General features: G+C 41.9%; 1 protein-coding gene across 1 annotated transcript in view; it reads right to left on the reverse strand.

Moving 5' to 3' along the window:
• LOC139386742 (adhesion G protein-coupled receptor L2-like) overlaps positions 1-16610 on the reverse strand; it is an 89226-nt gene that overhangs the window by 36140 nt on the left and 36476 nt on the right. The window contains exon 3 of the mRNA XM_071132563.1: positions 2241-2454. Within this exon, the coding sequence (XP_070988664.1) occupies positions 2241-2454 (214 nt within the window). The remainder of the gene's footprint in view (positions 1-2240; positions 2455-16610) is intronic.

Below are 16610 nucleotides of genomic sequence, written 5' to 3' on the forward strand. Positions count from 1 at the left end.
ACCGTTGTCCAGGAGTTTCCCTGCATTGTCATAATCGGTGGTTTAAAGTTTGTATCCGTACATTTTTTGACACGCTGATCATATCGAAAAAATAAAATACTTCTGCATTTCCTGCTGTGAACACATTGCAAATAGGCTCATGGTAACTCCTGATAAAGTTGGGTAGCTGATATTCAGAGCTTAAATAGCCAAACTGATTAGTCACAGGTATCAGGACTAATAAAGCCAATGCAACAGCCTGTTTTACAAATGGTGGGCCTACCACATGGATGGGCATTCATAAAATTCCATTGTGGGCCGACATGGTAGACTACACCCCAGCCGACGTCTTTTTTTGTCCTGGCAGACCGGACATATTTTTGGGGTGTTGTAAAAACGGTAGGCTTACCACATAGATGGCTATTCATAAAATAAAAGTTCAGGCAACACTGTAGGCTACACCTCTGTAAGCACGGGCTGATGCTTTTCGGACGTCTTTTTTTGGTGCAGTCCGGACGGGCCTTGATTTCCACATCCACGGACATTGGATTTTGGTCCGGACCAAATCTGAAACAATCAGACGTCTATGTTTGATTTAGATTTTGTCCGGTCTGGACCGGCCTGATTTTGGACAAATATAGATATTTATAAATGACGTCTTTCCAACTTTCATTCAAACCAAATACAAGCCTGATTTCAACATCTGGAAAAAAAACAATTTTCAACTTTAATTCAGAACCGAAAATGAACCCGATTTCAACGTCTGGAAAAATTTCCTTTTCAACGTCCTGGAAAAAATTTATTTAAACCTACAGAAAATGCTTATTTTCACCTTTCATTCAGAACCTAAATTGAACATAACTTAAACACCAGAAAAATACGTCTTTTCAATGTCATTTTGCTTACTGGGACTATTCTAGTTCTGTGGAGGCAGCATTTATTTTGTCTCACCTAGGGTGGCAGAACGGGAAGAACCGGCCCTGTGCGTGCGTAATGGGAGCGCACTTGTGCGCGGCTGTATAAGTAATACTTTTTGCCGCCTGTTGGCCTGCAGAACTATTGTTATGAAAATGTCTATTCATTAATGGAAAGTATACCTGCTTTGAGGATAAGCCAGGAATGTTTAAGATGTTTATTTAGACGGAATATGCAGATGTGGGTACAATGAAGGTGTCTATTACATGATTTAATATGTCATATTTGGGTAAAGAGCTCCATGGTTAATGGTATGGTCCATAGTGAAGGGCTATAGGTATAAAGGTACCTACCTACCTGTTCAACCTGTGAGCTGGTGTAGTGTTCTAGCTCTAGTATGTAAGCTGTGTGGGGAGGCCGTCCATAGCCTGGTATACCCCAACCTGCTACAGTATAGATGGTTTGACAGGGTAGGCCTGATTTCATTTAGATTCCAACCAGTATTTTGAGTCTGTTCATTTTGTAAATACCTTTGGAGATTATGTAAATAGTAATTGAATTTTGTCATTCAACTGGAACCACCTTTCACTGTTAATAAACTGGACACTATTGTGCACCTGATCCTGCTGCCTCCTGCTACTTACTGCCCTTAAGGCTGCTCCAACAACCGGTCCGTACGACATGGGGTCCTTAAATATACACCGCCGGGCTGGGGCCGGCACAACAGCAGAGTTAAAGTGATGAAAGCAGCCTAGTGACTGTACTGTAGCTAAATGCCCTGGGAGAGTGTTACTAATATAAATTGTATTAAAAGGGGGAAGGGGTATTGCTCAGGGCGTTGGGCTGGGCCGTGTCAATGTTGGAAAAAAGAAGCCAAATGTTCGTGTGGCTCTTTGGGTCCTTTTGAGATGGACCGGCTGGCTGGCTGGCTGGCTGATTGTGCAGCTGCAGTGGTACTAGTGCAGGAATGCATAGACCATATGGTCTAGGGTTGCTACTAATGACCCCCTGTCCAGTTTTTAAAGTCTAGAGTTTCACAACAATACCCCCTAAAAACCATCTGATTATTGAAAGACAGGGAGGTGTGGGTAAACTGTCTGTTTTTTTGTCCACAAGTTGAGTATGTGACAAAAACGCTAGTTTATTAGGGTTACCACCCAAACCAAAACCACTTGTTTTCATTTGCAAGTTGTGGATCCAGAATTACTAGACTGGACTCTAGAATATTGTGCCACCACACATCCATAACTAACTCCAGGTTTTATTTGTGTAACGAGACCTCTCTGTTCTATAACCTTTGAAATACAATATTCTAGGCCTTGGGTGAGGTAACAGTTGACTCTTACCTTTGTGATATGATCTTGTAGGCATCGGGGAGGTAGCAGTTGATGTTCTCCATCTGGAACGGGTCGGCGTCGCAGATCTTGTTGTCCGTGCGGCCGTAGTTGGCCGTCTCGATCATGATGACATCAGCACCGGGGCAGCGGAGATCAATGGCGTAGCCCTCGCAAGAGAGCTCTCTTCTGACCAGGCCAAACGGCAGAGCGGCACGACTGAATCCTGGGAGAGAGGAAGGATGGGAGGGATGGAGGGAGCGAGAGAAAGAAATATTAGGACATTAGTACAAAAAATATAATTACCAATTTCTCTACGGTCTCGTTTTCTGGCAAAGATATCACATCAAAGTCGTAGGATATCTGAAGTTATATAGTCATCGTATAAAAGTCAATGTAACAACCCAGGGAACAAATTCAAATACACCTAAACACAAAACTATAAATACACTAAATCCCTCTCTCACTTCCTCCTCCAGGACCATAGTTCAACTAAGTTTGAATGGTTTGTTTCGACAATGGGGCACAAGCTCCCTCATTAGATTTTTGGTTTATGTGTTCTGTTTTTCTATCAGTAAAGCAACAGGCAAAAAAAGAGCCCGAATCTGACAGCAGTAACATGGAGTGTAATTTAATCAATTTTACAGTGCCAACGATCGAAGAGGGGACTGTTTGGAGTCCACAGAGGAGAAAGAATCTATACATGGAGCTCAGCAAATGTGAACACCAGCCAAGTAGTGGTGCTTTGGGGAAAATGTACTATTTAGCTAAATGGTTGCACCCCCATCAACAAATTATATTGAAAGGGATTTTCACCCTTGCTTTTTTACCTAAAAACAATAAAACCTCAAGCCAAAATACCTTGTACAAATAGAACAAAGTAAGTACAAATAGATATTTAGAAAAAGAAAAGTGAAAATCAAAAAAGAAAAAAGGTAATCAACAATGAAATCTAGGGATGCACAATATATCGGTAAGCATATCGGAATCAGCCGATATTAGCTAAACATGCCAGCATCGGCCTGATGTCTAGTTTAACGCCAAAAACTGGTGTCAAAGCTGACGTGCATACCTATATAACGTAGGTAGATGACGTAATGACGGCACTAAAAAATATTGCGCTACACGTGCAACACAGCATTCCTAACCGAAGTACAATGTCTGCTGTGTGAATCGAGCAGTCATTTGAAAGAGTAAGAACATTTCAGCGAGACAACACAAAGGCGAAATCCATTAACCCCAAGATAATAGAATTCATTGCTCTTGACAATCAACCACTCTCTGTCGTGGATGATGTTGGCTTTCGCCGACTGGTCGAGCCCCGGTACACACTACCGGAGTTACACAGTAATGTTGAAACTCACATCCATGAGCTACTTGCTATGAGCGTCACTGCTATTAGCTTCACGACTGACATTTGGACCAGCGATGTCAGCCCCATGACGATTATGAGTCTAAAGCACAGTGGGTCCACGAGGATTTCCTACTGAGGAAAGCTGAATTACATGCTCAAGAATGTGCTTGTTCTCATACCGCTGCTACCATTTCAATGGCATTAGAGAACATGTTTGAAACTTGTAAACACGAACACTCCTAGCTCCATTCGAACAACTGACCGGAGAAATAAACTCAACTGTGTCTGCAGCAGACGTGACACCCTTTGTCCTGTCATTGAAACGCCTGCTCAACAAAAATGCCAACACAGAACGGCGGGTTAACTTGGAAAAGTACTCTACCAGAGGCTGTGAACAAGCGATTCGGTGGCACTCTCTCTGAGCCTCTACTGTGTTGCGTCAATGCTCGATACTAGGTACAAGGACCACTACTTCGATGCAGACAAGAGACAGGGTTAACGTGAAATGTTACATACACAGCTGGACAAGATGGAAACGGACGTTTCGGTGGCACTCTCTCTGAGCCTCTACTGTGTTGCGTCAATGCTCGATACTAGGTACAAGGACCACTACTTCGATGCAGACAAGAGACAGGGTTAACGTGAAATGTTACATACACAGCTGGACAAGATGGAAACGGACACAGTGACAGTGGGCACCGAGGAAGAGAGGCCACGGACAGACAGAGCTGAAACTTCACCACTTGACATGTATGATGAAATCCTGGATGAGACTGAACAATGAAACAGCACAGCCAGTGAAAGAAATAGGTTTTGATTATGTTTTACTGGTAATGGGGACATACAGTTGAAGTCAGAAGTTTACATACACTTAGGTTGGAGTGATTAAAACTTGTTTTTCAACCACTCCACTAATTTCTTGTTAACAAACTACAGTTTTGGCAAGTCAGTTAGGACATCTACTTTGTACATGACACAAGTCATTTTTACAACAATTGTTTACATGCAGATTATTTCACTAATAATTCCCTGTGTCACAATTCCAGTGGGTCAGAAGTTTACAAACACTAAGTTGACTGTGCCTTTAAACAGCTTGGAAAATTCCAGAAAATGTCATGGCTTTAGAAGCTTCTAATAGGCTAATTGACATAATTTGAGTCAATTGGAGGTGTACATGTGGATGTATTTCAAGGCCTACCTTCAAACTCAGTGCCTCTTTGCTTTGACATCATGGGAATATCAAAGGAAAATCAGCCAAGACCTCAGAAAAAAATTGCAGGCCTCCACAAGTCTGGTTCATCCTTGGGAGCAATTTCCAAATGCCTGAAGGTACCATGTTCATCGGTACAAACAATAGTATGCAAGTATAAACACCATGGGACCACGCAGCCGCCATACCGCTCAGGAAGGAGACGTGTTCTATCTCCAAGAGATGAACGTACTTTGGTGCGAAAAGTGAAAATCAATCCCAGAACAACAGCAAAGGACCTTGTGAAGATGCTGGAGGAAACAGGTACAATAGTATCTATATCCACAGTAAAACGGGTCCTATATCGACATATATAAACGTCAGTAATTGTGAAAAACTGAGTTTAAATGTATTTGGCTAAAGTGTATGTAAACTTCCGACTTCAACTGTACGTAAATGCCAACAAAATTATTTTTTGATCTGTGGGTGTGTTTCAACTATTTAACTGCACTAGAATGCTTACAAAGGCTGCTAAGATTTGAAATATCGGTATCGTTTTCTTTTTTTGGCAAAGAAAATATCGGATACCAGGCAAAAATCTCATATCGGTGCATCCCTAATGAAATCCATTAATTATGTATTCAAACTTTGAAGTATATACTGTCACAGGTTGCAGTTTACTTGGAGGCAATCACAAAGAAAAGTCCTCAAGGTCCAGAAATGCATCTGGTGTTCCACTAAAGAACTAAGTTTGAGGCAGTAGCACTGCGTGAACTGTCAATAATCACTGTTGTCCATGGCAACAGTGTGCCTCCCCAAGTGGCCAGCTGCCATTTGTGTTTTCTGCCACTGCTCTCCTCTCCTAATTAGTCTCTGCATTCAGCATGTTACCTTCTCAGCACTCACATTGGCTCCTTGGCATTGTCATGTAATAACACAAACCACCCCAGGTTCGCTTGCACACGCCTGCTAATTGCACCGACACACACACACACACACACACACACACACACACACACACACACACACACACACACACTTTTGACACCCAGGGCCTGACGCAATTAGCAATTGTTTGAACGAATGGCTCAAAGTTGAAGTGATTTCGGCTTGAAATTCTAACTACCCTGAGACACCGACCTTGGCTCAAACTTCTGTCTGTCTGCTTGTCATAATCTAGCCTGTAGTGGTGCCTTGCCTTGTTTTATTATAATGATATTCTGTGTCGGTCCACAAATGTCACAGACAAACGCTGACGAGTGTCGAGCAAGGTTTGAATACAAACTTGGATATAAAGCACCTGTAAGCCACGAGGTGAGAAACTCTGAGGACTTGGATGCACCAACCAGCTCTCAATAAGAAAATACCTTATGTATTAACCACTTTACAAAATAATGCTATGGATTTTCATACAAGACTACTTCAGAGAGATATACACACACACACACACGTTCAACATTTTGGGGTAACTTAGAAAGTGTAGACATTGCTAATGTTGTAAATGACTATTATAGCTGGAAAGGGCTGATTTTTCATGGAATATCTACATAGGCATGCAGAGGCCCATTATCAGCAACCATCACTCCCAATGGCATGTTGTTTTATCTAATCCAATTTGATCATTTTAAAAGGCTAATTGATCATTAGAAAACCCTTTTGAAATTATGTTAGATCACAGTTGAAAACTGTGGAGCTGATTAAAGAAGCAATAAAACTGGCCTTCTTTAGACTAGTTGAGTATCTGGAGCATCAGCATTTGTTTGATTACAGGCTCAAAATGGCCAGAAACAAAGACCTTCCTTCTGAAACTCGTCAGTCTATTATTGTTCTGAGAAATGAAGGCTATTCCATGCAAGATATTGAAAATAAACTGAAGATCTGGTACAACGCTGTGTACTACTCCCTTCACAGAACAGCACAAACGGTCTCTAACCAGAATAGAAAGATGAGTGGGAAGCCCCGGTGAACAACTGAGCAAGAGGAAAAGTACGTTAGTGTCTAGTTTGAGAAACAGACGCCTCACAAGTCCTCAACTTGCAGCTTCATTAAATAGTACCCGCAAAACTCCAGTCTCAACGTCAACAGTGAAGAGGCGACCCCCGGGATGCTGGCCTTCTAGGCAGAGTTGCAAAGAAAAAGCCATGGGGTATTGTTTGTAGATCGATGAAGAAAGCTTTTCATTTCATCAATTTTAGATATTCAGAATCACAGTAACAAACTGTGGAAAAAGTCAAGGGGTCTGAGTACTTTACAAATGCACTGTATATCAGTGCCAAAAAGAAACAAAAAGTATTGTTACCCCTGGACTTATTCAACATTTTGTTGTGTTACAGCCGGAATTCAAAATGAATTATATACAGTACCAGTCAAAAGTTTGGACACACTGACTCATTCAAGGATTTTCTTTATTTCTTACTATTTTCTACATTGTAAAATAATAGTGAAGAAATCAAAACTATGAAATAACACATATGGAATAATATACTAACCAAAAAATGGTTAAATCAAATATATTTTATATTTGAGATGTTTCCAAGAAGCCACCCTTTGCCTGGATGACAGCTTCGCACACTCTTGGCATTCTCTCAACCAGCTTCATGAGGTAGTCACCTGGAATGCATTTCAATTAACAGGTGTGCAGTGTTAAAAGCTCATTTGTGGAATTTCTTTCCTTCTTAATGTGTTTGAGCCAATCAGTTGTGTTGTGACCAGGCAGGGGTGGAAGATGGTATTTTACCAATAAGGCTAAGTACATATTATGGCAAGAACAGCCCAAATAAGCAAAGATAATCGATAGTCCGTTACTTTAAGACATGAAGGTCAGTCAATTCGGAAAATTTCAATTACTTTGAAAGTTTTAAGTCAAGTGCTATGATGAAACAGGCTCTCATGAGTACCGCCACAGGAAACAAATACCCAGTGTTACCTCTGCTGCAGAGGACAAGTTCATTAGAGTAACCAGTCTCAGAAATTGTAGCAAAAATAAATGCTTTGCAGAGTTCAAGTAACAGACACACCTCAACATCAAATGTTCAGGAGACTAAGAATCAGGCCTTCATGGTCCAATTGATGCAAAGAAACCACTACTAAAGGACACCAATAATAAGAAGAGACTTGTTTGGGCCAAGAAACACGAGCAATGCCATTAGACTGGTGGAAATCTGTCCTTTGGTCTGATGAGTCCAAATTTGAGATTTATGGTTCCAACCACTGTGTCTTTGTGAGACGCAGAGTAGGTGAACGGATGATCTCCACATGTGTGGTTCCCACTGTGAAGCATGGAGGAGGAGGTGTGATGGTGGTTTGCTGGTGACACTGTCAGTGATGTATTTATAATTCAAGGCACACTTAACCAGCATGGCTACCACAGCATTCTGTCATCCCAGCTGGTTTGCGCTTAGTGGGACTCTCATTTGTTTTTCTACAGGACAATGACCCAACACATCTTCAGGCTGTGTAAGGGCTATTTGACCAAGAAGGAGAGTGATGAAGTGCTGCATCAGATGACCTGGCCCCAATTGAGATGATTTGGGATGAGTTGAACCGCAGAGTGAAGGAAACGCAGCCAACAAGGGCTCAGCATATGTGGGAACAACTTCAAGACTGTTGGAAAAGCATTCCAGGGAAGCTGGTTGAGAGAATGCCAAGAGTGTGCAAAGCTGTCATCAAGGCAAAGGGTGGCTACTTTGAAGAAACTCAAATATAAAATATATTTTGATTTGTTTAACACTTTTTTGGTTACTACATGATTCCATGTGTGTTATATCCTAGTTTTGATGTCTTCACAATTTTTCTACAATGTACAAAATAGTAAAAAATAAATAAAAACCCTTAAGTAGGTGTGTCCAAACTTTTGACTGGTACTGTACGTGCCATTGAGGGTTATATGTTCATTCCATCTAGTCCAACTAACTGCAACAACCACTGTAATTATCCATATACCCTTTCTTTCATGAGAAACCTGTCCAGAATAGGGAATGATGAAACACAGACTGTGCGGCTTCAACTTTACCGCAAAGACTAATGAACAGGTTCCGCGGCCATTCCTCATGGAGGGAGTGACAGCTTTATCACACTGGCTACAGAAAGCAGACATAAATAATGCATTTCATGGGGTTTTAGAGTTTCTCAATGGAGAAACCCTCCTTTGAGCAGACTGTAGCTAGCTATCCCCTTCACTGTATTTCCCCTCCCTTCCCTTCTGTCCACCAGCTTGCTATAGTCTATCTATCCGTGCACTATATGGTCTGATCACACACAGCTGCTATCAATTGAGGCCTAGCAATTGATTAAGCCTGGGGCTCACTTGCCTCCTCCTCCTCCCCGGTACTGTATAGATACATCTGGTCATAGGGCAACAATATATCAATTAAGGGAGAGTATCTTCACTGTCAGGCAGCCCACAAGTACAAATTGTGGTGTCTCCTGGCTCTCTTCACTCTTCAGATAGCATGGATCTCATTAATGACCATCTTACTTCCTGGTAATTGGACACGTATCATGAAAAATCTTTCCCAAAACGTAATATTTTGAGAAAATAATGTTGTTTTCCTAAAGGGGGAAATAATGGAATAAAAACATTATTTGCTTCTGTTTGAAAACTGCACATCATGTTCCCTCAATCATCATTAGATCCAAGCGTTCGCAATACAATTAAGTGAACAGTATGGGAACAGTTGTACTTTACAACGTAGCCATTTTTAGGAACATCACTCTTATTAAAAGTACAAATGAGGCAGAGAGGTTTACACAGGGGGAGGGAAAAAAATGGTGTGCATGATGGGTTGGGGAAGTGTGAAAGGAGTTTTATCTCATGGCTCCATGTAGCTTTGTTTGACTGCTCTGCTACAACTTTGCAGTGGTAGGAAAATAACTGCCACAGGACACAAGCACGTTGGGCAGCCAGCTGCAGTTCACAACAGTTCAGAAGACGGGAGGGAAAATCGATAGCACATTCTCTGTGTGTAAAAAAGAACGAAGCAAGTCTACCTCCCTCTTTATTGGTCCTTCAGACTAACATTAAATCCTCCTACGGCTGCATCCAACAGGCCAGTAAATCCAGTCAATAATATATTTTATACAACGGGTGGGTCTAATCCTGGATGCTGACTGGTTAAAACCGCATTCCAGCCAGTGTCTATTCCACAAGTACCACTGGCTAAATCTACGATGTTAAAATGCCTATTTACTGTTCCATCTCACTGCTAAATCCACTGTCTCATCAACCCAGCCAGGTAATTTATAAACTATTTAAAAACTTGATCTCCACTATAAAAAGCATATAGACATTATTTCACATTTATTTTAGACTAGCATTTGATTTTCAACAGCGGAAATTTGTATAAACCTTGCTGTCTGTCTCTGACATTTGTAAAACTGCTTCAATGTTGAAATCCTGCTGTCCCATAGTATTGTCTCCCCAATTTCAAGGTATCCAATTGGTAGTTACAGTCTTGTCTACTTGCTGCGACTCCCATACGGACTCAGGAGAGGCAAAGGTCGAGAGCCGTGCGTCCAAGCAGCTCAACCAAGCAGCACTGCTTCTTGACACAATGCCCACTTAACCCGGAAGCCAGCCGCATTAATGTATCGGAGGAAACACCGTACACCTGGCGACCGTGTCAGCATGCACTGCGCCCGGCCCGCCACAGGAGTCGCTAGGGCGTGATGGGAAAAGGACATCCCTGCCGGCCAAACCCTCCCCCAAGTCGGACGACACTGGGCCAATTGTGCGCCGCCCCATGGGTCTCCAGGTCGCAGCCGACTGAGACAGAGCCTGGACTCGAACCCAGAATCTAGTGGCACAGCTAGCACTGTGACGCAGTGCTATAGACCACTGCGTCACTCGGGAGGCCGTCCCATAATAATGAACGTGTCGAGACAGACAGACAGCTTTTCTCAGCCAGTCGAAATCATGAATCAGCTGGCATAATGTTTTTGGATATATACAAAGACATGTCAGTAGAAAACAGGCCAATCTAAATTAAATGCAGCAAGTTTGCTGTCTTCAGTTTGAAGTGATTGTGTTACCTGTGTTGTTGGCTAGCTCCTCTGAACAGCAGTGTCATGACAAGAGAGCACATTTTCTATGCCAGGCGAAATCATGCATCATTAGCTCATTGCTATGGATGTATCCAAATAAAATGTCACTAGAAAACAGCTTAAACTCAAATGCAGATACTTTGCTGTTATTCTTGCTGCAATGTTTGACCTGATGAAGTTAGCTGTAGTTGGCTAGCTAGCAAGCAAGGAATAAGAATGTTGCCAGCCAGTAAAGCAATGGAACATTTAGAAACCAACGACTGGGTCACATACATAGATACAGAACACAAAGACTTAGCAGACTTAGCGACTGGGTCGCGTCCATGGTGACCAAACCGATAGAACGAATAACCAGCCGGCTTGGGTAGCAACTTTAGACTTGTGTCGGGACTATATCTCGTGGAAGGATGAAAGTGTGAATAAATTCATAAAATATATTTTTTTGTGAAAATATGTCAATCATTATTTGAATATGATGGTAACATATTGTATAGATTTGCAGTGGTTGCCATGGAGATTCCATTGGGCATTCTATATTTAAGCGATAATGGCCTAGAAGCTGGTGTTTGGAGGACATATTGCCACGGTTTACCGGCCCTCGACGAACAACACCCATGCCATTATACACTCCAAACACCGGCTTCTCTGGCATTATCACTTAAATATAGAATGCTCAAACAAATCACCATGGCAACCATTGTGCAAGTCTACTCTGTCCCATAATTGACCGTGATCCCTTACTCCTGGCCCTGTTGACACAACGCCTTATCAAGCATTCTGGTCAGTGACTGACTGACTGACTTGGGGGGGGGGGGGGGGGGGGGTAGGCTTTTCAGATTCCTCCCCCTGACCAGCCAACGGTAAGCCTGCTATTGAGCTTCTGAGCACTGAGCAGCCAGGCGGGGCCAATACTGGCTCACAATGTGTTGCATTCTGAGAGCGTGGAGTCCCTCTTCTCTTCGGTCCGCACCCTATTACTCAATGGCAACAATCCCTTCCATAATACAGATTTTGTTTTCTATCAACACCCTTGAAATTGTAAGTGGCACTGAGGCTCAGATGGGTGGTGCAGAATACAGGCCCAGTCTGTGGCGCGCTGCAATCGTCTTCATGCTTTTAAAACCCAGAGAATAAAAGACAGAGAGAAAAAATCTACAGAATTGGGGTTTTGGCCAACTGGGGGGCAGTTTAGAGCAGCAGACATGACACACAGTACACAGTCATGTTTAGCCCCTTATCCTAACCCCTTAATTTCTTAGCATTGTTTTGTCCTTTAAAAAGGCCTATCCAATACAACCTTAGAACCGCTGATGTTAAGTCCCCTACTTAGAGGACTTTAAGCGATTCTGGACTTGTTACGGCTGACATTTTAGTTTACAAAGCGTTCGCAGGATCCAGTGCCTTAATGCCGACTTGTGCTTGATACGGCAATGCGGTCTGGAGGTTCCGTATGGAAAGTGTGATGCAAAGCAGAGCTTCCGGAGGCTTGTAGAGGCCAAATCAACATATGTACGGTAATACCGTGTGCCTCCCAAACTCTAACAATGCCGAGGGCTCCATATACAGTTGAAGTCAGAAGTTTACATACACCTTAGCCAAATAGATTTAAACTCGGTTTCACAATTCCTGACATTTAATCCTAGTAAAAAATCAGTTTTAGGTCAGTTAGGAGCAACACTTTATTTTAAGAATATGAAATGTCAGAATAATAGTAGAGAGAACGATTTAACTTTAATTTCTTTCATCATATTCTCAGTGGGTCAGAAGTTTACATACACTCAATTAGTATTTGGCAGTATTGCCTTTAAACTGTTTAACTTGGGTCAAATGTTTTGGGTAGCCTTCCACACTAAGTTGGGTGAATTTTGGCCCATTCTTCCTGACAGAGCTGGTGTAACTGAGTCAGGTTTGTAGGCCTCCTTGCTCGCATAAGCTTTTTCAGTTCTGCCCACAAATGTTCTATGGGAATGAGGTCAGAGCTTTGTAATGGCCACTCCAATACCTTGATTTTGTTGTCCTTAAGCCATTTTGCCACAACTTTGGAAGTATGCTTGGGGTCATTGTCCATTTGGAAGACCCATTTGCGACCAAGCTTTAACTGATGTCTTGAGATGTTGCTTCAATATATCCACATAATTTTCCTCCTCATGATGCCATATATTTTGTGAAGTGCACCAGTCCCTCCTGCAGCAAAGCACCCCCACAACACGACGCTGCCACCCCCGTGCTTCACGTTTGGGATGGTGTCCTTCGGCTTGCAAGCCTCCCTCATTTTCCTCCAAACATAACGATGGTCATTATGGCCAAACAGTTCTATTTTTGTTACATCAGACCAGAGGACATTTCTCCAAAAAGTATGATCTTTGTCCCCATGTGCAGTTGCAAACCGTAGTCTGGCTTTATGGCGGTTTTGGAGCAGTGGCTTCTTCCTTGCTGAGCTGCCTTTCAGGTCGATATATGACTCGTTTTACTGTGTATTTAGATACTTCTGTACCCGTTTCCTGCAGCATCTTCACAAGGTCCTTTGTTGTTGTTCTGGGATTGATTTGCACTTTTCGCACCAAAGGACGTTCATCTCTTGGAGACAGAGCGCGTCTCCTTCCTGAGCGGTATGACGGCTGCGTGGTCCCATGGTGTTTATACTTGCATACTATTGTTTGTAAAGATGAACGTAGTACCTTCAGGCATTTGGAAATTGCTCCCAAGAATGAACCAGACTTGTGGAGGTCTACAATTTTTTTACTGAGGTCTTGGCTGATTTAATTTGATTTTCCCATGATGTCAAGCAAAGAGGCACTGAGTTTGAAGGTAGGCCTTGAAATACATCCACAAGTACACCTCCAATTGACTCAAATGATGTCAATTAGCCTATCAGAAGCCTCTAAAGCCATGACATCATTTTCTGGAATTTCCCAAGCTGTTTAAACGCACAGTCAACTTAGTGTATGTAAACTTCTGACCCACCGGAATTGTGATTCAGTGAAATATAAGTGAAATAATCTGTAAACAATTGTTGGAAAAATGACTTGTGTCATGCACAAAGTAGATGTCCTAACCGACTTGCCAAAACTAGTTTTTAAAAGAAATGTGTGGAGTGGTTGAAAAATTAGTTTATTAACTCCAACCTCAGTGTACAGTGCCTTGCGAAGGTATTCGGCCCCCTTGAACTTTGCGACCTTTTGCCACATTTCAGGCTTCAAACATAAATATATAGATAGATATAAAACTATTTTTTTGTGAAGAATCAACAACAAGTGGGACACAATCATGAAGTGGAACGACATTTATTGGATATTTCAAACTTTTTTAACAAATCAAAAACTGAAAAATTGGGCGTGCAAAATTATTCAGCCCCCTTAAGTTAATACTTTGTAGCGCCACCTTTTGCTGCGATTACAGCTGTAAGTCGCTTGGGGTATGTCTCTATCAGTTTTGCATATCGAGAGACTGAAATTTTTTCCCATTCCTCCTTGCAAAACAGCTCGAGCTCAGTGAGGTTGGATGGAGAGCATTTGTGAACAGCAGTTTTCAGTTCTTTCCACAGATTCTCGATTGGATTCAGGTCTGGACTTTGACTTGGCCATTCTAACACCTGGATATGTTTATTTTTGAACCATTCCATTGTAGATTTTGCTTTATGTTTTGGATCATTGTCTTGTTGGAAGACAAATCTCCGTCCCAGTCTCAGGTCTTTTGCAGACTCCATCAGGTTTTCTTCCAGAATGGTCCTGTATTTGGCTCCATCCATCTTCCCATCAATTTTAACCATCTTCCCTGTCCCTGCTGAAGAAAAGCAGGCCCAAACCATGATGCTGCCACCACCATGTTTGACAGTGGGGATGGTGTGTTCAGCTGTGTTGCTTTTACGCCAAACATAACGTTTTGCATTGTTGCCAAAAAGTTCAATTTTGGTTTCATCTGACCAGAGCACCTTCTTCCACATGTTTGGTGTGTCTCCCAGGTGGCTTGTGGCAAACTTTAAACAACACTTTTTATGGATATCTTTAAGAAATGGCTTTCTTCTTGCCACTCTTCCATAAAGGCCAGATTTGTGCAATATACGACTGATTGTTGTCCTATGGACAGAGTCTCCCACCTCAGCTGTAGATCTCTGCAGTTCATCCAGAGTGATCATGGGCCTCTTGGCTGCATCTCTGATCAGTCTTCTCCTTGTATGAGCTGAAAGTTTAGAGGGACGGCCAGGTCTTGGTAGATTTGCAGTGGTCTGATACTCCTTCCATTTCAATATTATCGCTTGCACAGTGCTCCTTGGGATGTTTAAAGCTTGGGAAATCTTTTTGTATCCAAATCCGGCTTTAAACTTCTTCACAACAGTATCTCGGACCTGCCTGGTGTGTTCCTTGTTCTTCATGATGCTCTCTGCGCTTTTAACGGACCTCTGAGACTATCACAGTGCAGGTGCATTTATACGGAGACTTGATTACACACAGGTGGATTGTATTTATCATCATTAGTCATTTAGGTCAACATTGGATCATTCAGAGATCCTCACTGAACTTCTGGAGAGAGTTGGCTGCACTGAAAGTAAAGGGGCTGAATAATTTTGCACGCACAATTTTTCAGTTTTTGATTTGTTAAAAAAGTTTGAAATATCCAATAAATGTCGTTCCACTTCATGATTGTGTCCCACTTGTTGTTGATTCTTCACAAAAAAATACAGTTTTATATCTTTATGTTTGAAGCCTGAAATGTGGCAAAAGGTCGCAAAGTTCAAGGGGGCCGAATACTTTCGCAAGGCACTGTATGTAAAACTTCCGACTTCAACTGTAGCTCCACATTGACATGATTGGTTGACGGTAGGTGGGGCGGTACGTCCTGTATAAACACAAATTCACTTCCTTGATAACTTCCTTCACAACTGCTTTGCGAAGTGCAAGGAGCATGAATGCCCTGACTTCTGCAGAGGCTGCATCGCCGTATATACTGTACGGCCAACGGAGACGCCGCATTGACCATCAAATCATTTTGTTTATAGTGCCAGTAAGCCCCATCTGTCTGCTTCCCGCTACCACTGTCAGCGGAGCTGACTTGAAGTGTCAGGTTGCATACTCAACATTTGCATAGAGAGTGACACGTCACATTTTCTGGCCTATCCAGACAAAGAATCTAATTGCTCTCCCTCTGAGCAACTGAGCCCAGAAACGGCATATTAAAGGGGCCAGTCCAGCGATTTCAGCAATCATGGTCTGATCTTCTCTGCCAAAATTAGTGCTCTCAACATGAAAACACAAAATTCTAAAATCAATTTGTGCATAAAGCTAAAGTTATAACGAGTCTAAAGACATTTGAATGGTGTCTCTGCGTCGCTCAGAGGAGGCTTGGCAGGAGGCTCTTGGCAGGAGGCTCTGTCGTCAGTTATATAAAATGGGGCCAAATTTGTTCTGTCACTAAATATGAGCATATTTATTTTACAGTTATAAGGTGAAATCTTACAGTAAGTAATTTATCATTTGATTGTTACTATATTTATAAAGCTTTTCATTTTAAGCCCTATTCTTCATTTTAAGCTCTATTCTTGTACTTTTGTTGAATAGGATTTGTATAATATTTGTACTACTTCAGAAAGTATTCATATGCATTGATTTATTCCACATTGTCTTGTTACAGCCCGAATTCAAAATTGATTATAGATTTTTTTCTCATCCATCTACACAAAATGAAAACATGTTTTTAGAAATATTAGCAAATTTATTGAAAATGAAATATATAATTGACATAAGTCTTCACACCCCTGAGTGCATACTTTTTAGAAGCACCTTTGGCAGCGATTATAGCA

This window comes from Oncorhynchus clarkii, chromosome 28 (assembly GCF_045791955.1).
Source record: "Oncorhynchus clarkii lewisi isolate Uvic-CL-2024 chromosome 28, UVic_Ocla_1.0, whole genome shotgun sequence".
NCBI classification, from domain to species: domain Eukaryota; kingdom Metazoa; phylum Chordata; class Actinopteri; order Salmoniformes; family Salmonidae; genus Oncorhynchus; species Oncorhynchus clarkii.